The sequence below is a fragment of the Nematolebias whitei genome, chromosome 8 (genome assembly GCF_014905685.2).
Source record: "Nematolebias whitei isolate Nwh7 chromosome 8, NemWhi1, whole genome shotgun sequence".
NCBI classification, from domain to species: Eukaryota; Metazoa; Chordata; class Actinopteri; order Cyprinodontiformes; family Rivulidae; genus Nematolebias; species Nematolebias whitei.
Window position 1 is genome coordinate 39,043,146 of NC_056505.1, and position 8,493 is coordinate 39,051,638.

General features: G+C 44.6%; 1 protein-coding gene across 1 annotated transcript in view; it reads right to left on the reverse strand.

Moving 5' to 3' along the window:
• Positions 1–999: 999 nt before the first annotated feature.
• The window catches only part of ppm1f (protein phosphatase, Mg2+/Mn2+ dependent, 1F), a 16,604-nt gene continuing 9,110 nt past the window's right edge, over positions 1,000–8,493 (reverse strand). The window contains exons 4-6 of the mRNA XM_037680734.1: positions 7,261–7,404; positions 6,149–6,242; positions 1,000–1,879 (exon numbers count right to left, since the gene is read on the reverse strand). Of these exons, the coding sequence (XP_037536662.1) occupies positions 1,485–1,879; positions 6,149–6,242; positions 7,261–7,404 (633 nt within the window). The 3' untranslated portion in view covers positions 1,000–1,484. The remainder of the gene's footprint in view (positions 1,880–6,148; positions 6,243–7,260; positions 7,405–8,493) is intronic.

Here is an 8,493-nt window from a genome sequence, read left to right on the forward strand (position 1 = left end):
AACTCATTACAACGTGGACGCCTGCGGCTTATAGACAAGCGCCGCCTATATATGTACAAAATATATATATTATACTCAGGTGCGCTCAATAGTCCAGAAATTACGGTAAGTATTTTTACAGTTATACCCATATTATAATTATAAAACAATGTAATGTTACTGAGGCAGCAGTAGTTAAAAAAATGCATTTCAGTTTTTAAATAAAAGTAATAAAAAACACATTTAATGGTTGTTTTAATACCATAAAACTGTGTTTTTGCTCACGGTTGATACTGTTAGAATCTCATACGGGCCCAGGCCTGGTCCATCTGCATCTGTGGAGCTGCTGGTACGACAACACCTCAAAGGGTTTTGTGAACAAACTAACAACGCCGAGCACTTCCACATAAGATGGGTCACAAGTTAAAACTAAATGTTTTTTTTAAGTGTCCCAAACTCATTTGTAACAAAACAGGATTGGAATTTAAACACATGTAACACTGATTATTACAAGTTTGTTTTGTTAGTATTAATTAATTCCTTGTTTTTGCATGTACATGCAAGTTCAGTAGCATCCATCATGAGGTGCTGCAGCACCACCCACGCCCATATTTCCCCAGCCTTAACTGGAAACAACTTTTAGAAGAAGTTTCCAAATTTATTTGCAAAAATAAATTGTGCAACAAGTATTGATTAAAACTCTCCAACCATGAATTTAAATCAAATACAAATCCCCTTATTACCATAATTTCAGGTAATCAATAATTACAGTAAAAAGCATAGTAAAACCCTCACATGTATTATAAATTAGAAGAGGCACTGAAAAAACCATGACATGCCCACTTTGATTTTTTTTTTGGTTCCACCTGAAGTCCAGTGTTCAGACCAGATCAACTCTGTCAATGAGAACAAGTCAACAAATAGACGTTGACTTACAAAAAACTAAAAATTTCTACGTCCAGGAGCAGAAATAGTGGTGAGGGGAAACATTAGCATTAAAGTCCAATAAGTCAATCCATAAAATTAATTTGCCAGATCTGTGCTGCTGATAAAACTAACCAGCTCTGTCCAGGTTCAAGTGAGCTCCGAGGCTGCAGTGGTGGTGCACGGCAAAATGGACTGAAGCTGTGCAGTTAGATGTGATCACATGCAAGTTAGAAATCAGAAGAGGGAGTGTGTGTGTGTGTGTGTGTGTGTGTGTGTGTGTGTGTGTGTGTGTGCAAAGACACAAGTTGAATAAATCCCACCTAAACACACTCCACCCATCAGACTGCCTCTGCGACCCCTCATTCGTTACATCTGTGATTATTAGCAGACACTGGGGGGAATTTTCCAGTTTGAGGAGTTGCAGAGAGTTGAGAGGGGCTCTCCAACATCCATTAAACTTTTTCATTTATTCTCAGATGTGACCTGAATCAGTTCTTACTCTGCATTCAACCGTGTTCTCGTGTGAGCCCTCATCAGTGCCCAGGACGTCAGACAGCCTCACAGATAATATGTCACACCTACGGTTGGTTCCTTGGTACCTGGGCAGCAGGATGTTGTGGAGAATCTTCTACAGTTCCTGTGGTGCAGTGCTGAACGATCAGCTGATCCGGTGGACGGAGGAACACCACCATCACAGTGATGTTATCACTAGAACCTGCGGCCTTGGCCTCACCCACCAATCTCTGAGCCACGTTCTGTCCCACACCTTCCTTAAAGAGCTCTTGTGGAACATGTCCCTCTTCAGGGGCACCAGTCTGCTGGAGTGCTTCCACAACCATACATGGAACCTCTGAAGGTCTGATTGCATCAAAGAAGCCATCACACGCCAGCAGCACGTAGTCCTCATCCCCCAACAGCTGGATTGTTGAACAGTCTGCATCGCCGGACACATACGGCTTCTGGTCAAAGTCACCTGGAGGACCGATGGAAGTGTCAGCAGCACATCAGAGCAGAGGGACTATTCTTCTCACACACAGGGTCATAATGTTTTCATGCTTTTGAATTTACCTTGACGCACATACACTCACAGAAGTTTGTCTTTCTGTCTTTATTTGGGCATTTTATTGACTTCTGTCCATTCCTGTAGCGTAACCTTGACCTTTAAACTATCATTACTAGTGCATGCCTAACCCTAACCTAAATTTAACTGACATCTTAGCCTTAACCCAGAAACAACATTACACCAAATTATGGCTGATTAGGTCAAATAAAGACTTCTTGTCCCGACAAGGTAGGTGGTTATACCAGAAAAGGTCCTAAAAAGGCAACAAAAACTAGATAATCTTCACCCTCCCTTTGTAGCAGGGCTATTCAACTAAACTGCTCAGGGGGCCACAGTTTCTGAAAGCCAGCAGCTCAGGGGCCGGACATCCAGCAGTTAATGTCATTATGTAAATAAATTAAGTATTACAATGATCTGTTACCTTTTAAATTAGTTTATTTTGCTGCATTGAATCATAAATGCAATAAACAGAACCCAAAAGTAAAATTAAAAGAAATTGCATTTCAAGATTTATTTTCCATCCATCCATTTTCTTACACTTATCCGGGGTCGGGTCGTGGGGGTAGCAGCCTGGAGGCCCAGACTTCCCTCTCCCCAGCCACTTGGGCCAGCTCCTCCAGAGGAATCCTGAGGCGTTCCCAGGCCAACTGAGAAACATAGTCCCTCCAGCGTGTCCTGGTCTTCCTCTGGGCCTCCTCACCAGGGAGGAGTCCAGGAGGCATCCTAACCAGATGCCCGAGCCACCTCAACTGGCCCCTCTCAACGTGGAGAAGCAGTGGCTTTACTCCGAGTCCCTCCTGGATGACCGAGATTCTCACCATATCTCTGAGGGAGCCCAGACACCCTGCGGAGAAAACTAATTTCTGCTGCTTGTATCCAAGATCTTGTTCTTTCGGTCACAACCCTAAGCTCATGACCATAGATGAGGGTAGGAACGTAGATCGACCGGTAAATTGAGAGCTTCACCTTTTGACTTGGCTCGCTCTTCACCATGAGACCGGTACAGCGCCCGCTTCACTGTAGATGCCGCACCTATCCACCTATCGATAGCTGGCTCCATTTTTCCCTCATTCGTGAACAAGACCCCAAGATACTTAAATTCCTCCACTTGGGGAAGGACCTTCTCCCAGACCCAGAGAGTGCACTCTACCCTTTTCTGGCTCAAGACCATGGCCTCAGATTTGGAAGCACTGATCCTCATCTTGGCTGCATCACACTCTGCTGTGAACTGCTCCAGCGAAAGCTGTAGATCACGACTTGATGAAGCCAATAGGACCACATCATCTGGAAAAAAAAAACAGAGAAGCGATCCTAAGGCCACCAAAACGGATCCCCTCAACACCTTGGCTGCGCCTAGAAATTCTGTCCATAAAAGTTATGAACAGAATCGGTGACAAAGGGCAACCTTGGCAGAGTCCAACTCTAACCGGGAATGAGCCCGACTTACTGCCAGCAATGCGGACCAAGCTCTGACACCGGTCATACAGGGACCTAACAGCCCGTATCAAAGGGCCTGGCACCCCATACTCCTGTTTGGGAGTATGTGGGATACCAGGTACTCCCGTACTCCTTTATGGGAGTATGTGCATTACCCCGCACAGGGTTCCCCGAGGGACACGAAGCACATGTGGACTGGTTGGGCAAATTCCCACGCAGCCTCCAGGATCCTATTGAGGGGGTAGAGCTGGTCCAGTATTCCAAGACCAAGACAAAAACTGCAATGCTGCTCCTGAATCCGAGGTTCGACTATCCGATGGACCCTCCTCTCCAGAACCCCTGAGTAGACCTTACCAGGGAGGCTTATTAGCGTGATCCCCCTGTAGTTGGAGCACACTCTATGGTCCCTCTTTTTGAATAGGGGGACCACCACCATGGTCTGCCAACCCAGGGGAACTGCCCCAGATGTCCACGCAGTTTTGCAGAGTCGTGTAAGCCAACACAACCGCACAACATCCAGAGCCTTAAGGAACTCCGGGCGAATCTCATCCACCCCTGGGGCCCTGCCACAGAGGAGTTTTTTTAACCATCTCAGTGACTTCAGCACCAGAGATCGGAGAGCCTGACCCAAAGTTCCCAGGCTCCGCTTCCTCAGTGGAAGACATGCTGGTGGGATTGAGGAGGTCTTCGAAGTACTCTGCCCACCGACGTCCCAAGCTGAGGTCAGCAGCACACCACCTCCACTATAAACAGTGTTAGTGTAACCCCCCCACCCCCTCACCCCCATCTAGACATCTAGACTCCACATTACTAATGAGCGAAATTGTACTTCTTCAACTGGACAATGGCAGAACAGTCAGGTTCAAAAGATGCAAGGCTCTCCTTTGTTAAGGAGAACTTGTTTTAATGACAGTGGAGGGATTTCATCCGTGGTGTCACAGCTGACAGCTGCACCGACAGCACAAACAGTTTATGTAGGTGAATGTCTGAAGCAGGTGGGAAAGTCTGGTGGAAGCCTCAGTGTTTGGTTAGAAAATGCATCCGCAGGTTGTAATCCTTTGCCACAGCGCTGCACTCGTTTGACACATCGGCTTGCCTTCAGTACTTTCAATACAATATTTATCTGTCCACTCTATGTTGAATTGACGATTTTCAAGGCCAACATTTCTTTTTTTTCCCACCTTTGGGAATGACGTGTTGCCGTGTTTTCTAACTACCGGTACTCTTGTTAGCACTACAAGCCACCAACACGTCACTAGTTCAGATGGTCGGTGCACATGAGAAATACTAAATGATTGGCTTCTTCAACTGACTGCCCGAGATCACAGATCGTCTTTAAGAGGATCTCTTCTGATGAAAATATTTCTCATTTCACGTTTTGTTGTTATTCTTCTGTTTTTACTGATTTCAAATCTACTTTTATATTAAATGAAGTCACTGGCAGACTGAGTTGTAAAACCTGTCATAGATCATTCTATAGAAAAGGATTGCCTCTTGTCATTTCAAAACTTTTAAACTTCTCTTTCATGTTTGTTATTTTTAAATCATTGGCAGGCTGGACTGAAGTCACCCAGTATTTAAATATTTTAAAAACTGGAAGTAGCAGAAATGAAGATGTTGAGGTTCTCCTTAGGAGTGACAAGGATGGAAAAGAATAGGAATGAGATCATCAGAGGTACAGCACAGGTTGAAGAACTGGGAGATAAAGTTAAGAGAGACAAGACTGAGATGGTTTGGACATGTCCAGAGGAGGGACAGTGGTTTGGACATGTCCAGAGGAGGGACAGTGGTTTGGACATGTCCAGAGGAGGGACAGTGGTTTGGACATGTCTAGAGGAGGGACAGTGGGTATATTGGTAAAGGATGATAGAAATGCAGCTGCCAGGAAAAAGACAAAGAGCAGATATATGGATGCAGTTAGAGAGGACATGGAGGTAGTTGGAGTGAGGACAGAGAATGCAGAGGACAGAGATGGAGGAGGATGACTCGCTGTAGGTCTCTGAAGAGCAAACAGCAGTTGGATGTTTTTAAGAGCCAAGTACGTTTTTTAGTTCTGTATAAGCAGTTTTTTTTAGAAAATATACATTTATTTCTTAAGGTTGCAGATCCTTATTTAAAGGCTAAGGATGCTCACCTGCGCCACCTGCTGATAGGTGCTTGCATTTAAAAAATATTGCACCATCCATCCATCCATTATCTTTACCCAATTATTCCATTTTGGGTCACGGGGGTCGCTGGTGCCCATGTCCAGCAATCACTGTGCGAGGGGCGGGGTACACCCTAGATGGGTCGCAAGTCCATCACAGGGACACATAGAGACAAACGAGACAAACAACCATTCACTCTCTCACTCACACCTAGGGACAATTTAGAGTTACCAATCAGCCTAACATGCATGTTTTTGGACTGTGGGAGGAAACCGGAGTACCCGGAGAAAACCCACGCATGCACGGAGAGAACATGCAAACTCCACCCAGAAAGGCCCCTGGACCGGGGTTTGAATCAGGGACCTGCTCGCTGAGAGGCAGCAGCTCTACCAGTTGCGCCACCGTGCTGCCCACTATTGCACCATCATTAATCTTAAACTCTAATTTTTATCTAATATTGAAATCACAAACATTTTATGTCTTACTTTATTTCATGTATATGATAGAATCATTAAATAAAGTAAAATTTCAACAATATTTTCACACAATATTGTAAGATAGGTCACTTTGTTCTGATTGGTTCTGCATGACTTACCAATTGCTCTAGAAACAGCATAGGTGCCATTAACACGCCAGCAGCCCATGTAGGCAATACAGCCCCCGAGATCTTCAATTCTCTGCTTCTCATCCTGTAGAGTTCAGGTAAAAAACACAAAACAAATTATACATACACACAATTTTTACACCTAAAAATTACCAGAGCATCTTCCCCCTTGGGTGGCATGGTGGCTCAGTTGGTAGAGCTGTTGCCTCTCAGCAAGAAGGTCACCGGTTCAAATCTAAGCCGGGGACCTTTCTGGGTGGAGTTTGCATGTTCTCTCCGTGCATGCATGGTGCTCTGGTTTCCTCCCACAGACCAAAAACATGCATGTTAGTCTGATTGGTAACTCTAAATTGTGTCTAGGTGAGAGAGAGAGTGAATGGTCGTTTGTCTCATTTGTCTCTATGTGTCCGTGTGATGGACTGGAGACATGTCCATGGTGTCCCCCACCTCTTGCACAGTGACTGCTGGACATGGGCACCAGTGACTCCCACAACCCAGAAAGGAAGATGCGGGTAAAGATAATGGATGGATGGATCATCCCTCTCATCCTGCATAAGCTCCAGTGGTGGATCTCTGTCCCAAGCATCAAGAGTTTGGTCACATGTGCAAGTTGGACATGTCAGTCCTGCAGCTCTGCTCTGAGCGCAGCAAAACTGTGAGTGTTTGGGGAGCGAGACAGAAAGGACTCACAGCTGAGCCACTGCTCCCTCAGGACAGGACCCGTAGAACGATTGGTGCCTTCACCTGCAGCCTCTCTTCAAGTTGATGATCCTCCTCACACATGAGCTCAGTGTACATCAGACAGCACAACCCGCCCTGCTCTTGGCTGATTGGCTAAAACTGTGGCTCTGGGTCTCTTTATTGAAAGTTGTGTCAGTTTAATCACTGTGCCATAATTAGATTAGATGGATTTAATTTAATAACAAAAAATACCTGGTTCTTTATTTTTTTCGGCCCTGGCCACGTTCAAGATAACAGAAATGTGTCATGGCGATGAAGAACTTTAATCCCAGATTTATTCTTGACATTTCAAAACTCAAAATACAAAAAAACATTTAGAAATTCTTTGCAGCAGAGATTCTTTGTGATAGTCACATTTTTACCTCTCTCTCTGGTTTATGGGGGTCCATGAGTGTAACAACTTCCCCTCTTCTGACCAGTAATGCTTGGGAGTCTCCGAGCCAAGCCACAGTCAACTCCTGTCCTTGAATCAACACTGCCACTCCTGTACTACCACTCCTCAGACACTAGAAACACACAAACACAAAGACTGTTTAGCTTCAAGCAAGTTAAAATGTAAACAGACAATAGCCATGACAGAGGCTGGCTGGATGATTGGTTGGTTGACTCTGAAGGTTCAGCTTCAGCAGTATGATTCATTACAAATACTCTAAACATAGGCATAATGACAGGCAAAGGTGGAGAAGTGGCTGGCATGATGCAAAGAAGGAAAGTAGATGTTTTACGTGTCCAAGAGATCAAGTGGAAGGGCAGCAAGGCTCACAGCACTGGAGCAGGGTTCAAACTGTTTTACCATGGTGTGGATAGAAAGAGAAATGGAGTAGGGTGGTCCTGAAGGAAGAGTTTGCAAAGAACGTAGTAGAGGTGAAAAGAGCGTCAGATACGGTGATGATGTGTCTGAAGTAGAGCTTTAACAGACTACTCAAGTAATCGACAGGTCATTTCCTAGGACATCTATTGAGTTTTTAAATTTCATGTTGAGTATTCGCAGTTACGTCATTGTGTCACGTGATCCGCACCGGGCTACTAGTAGAAGCTACAAAATGGATTCCTCCCAGCAGATGGACTGAGCGGAGCAGGCCCAGTCTTGGCAAACAGGTAGAAATGCATCAATAGTATAGAAATATTTCACTAAAGATGAATCTTCCGGTTCAACTACCGTAAGGAAACAGAAATGAATCAATTTCCTGACTGTTTGGAGCTCGTTGCGAACCGGTGTTACACCATATTCTGTGACCACCGTATATTGTGACCGTAGGGGGCGGTGTTGCATGCACTGTTGCAGGTCACAGAATATGGTGCGACACCGGGTCCAATGACCGGACCAGAACCAGCTTCCTCTGACCTTGTTTCACAAACTAAACGCAAAAAATATTAATCTCTAACCCTATAAAAAAATCTATAAACATATTAATCTCTAAAACTAAACCTAATGCGCACCACAGCTGGCGGTGGTGCGGGGTGGTCGTCTGACCCACTGTTTTTAGTTTTGGTTTTGAAGTGCCGCATGTTTCTTCACTTTTGCAGCTTAATAATAATAATAATAATAATAATAATAATAATAATAATAATAATAATAATAATAATAATAATAA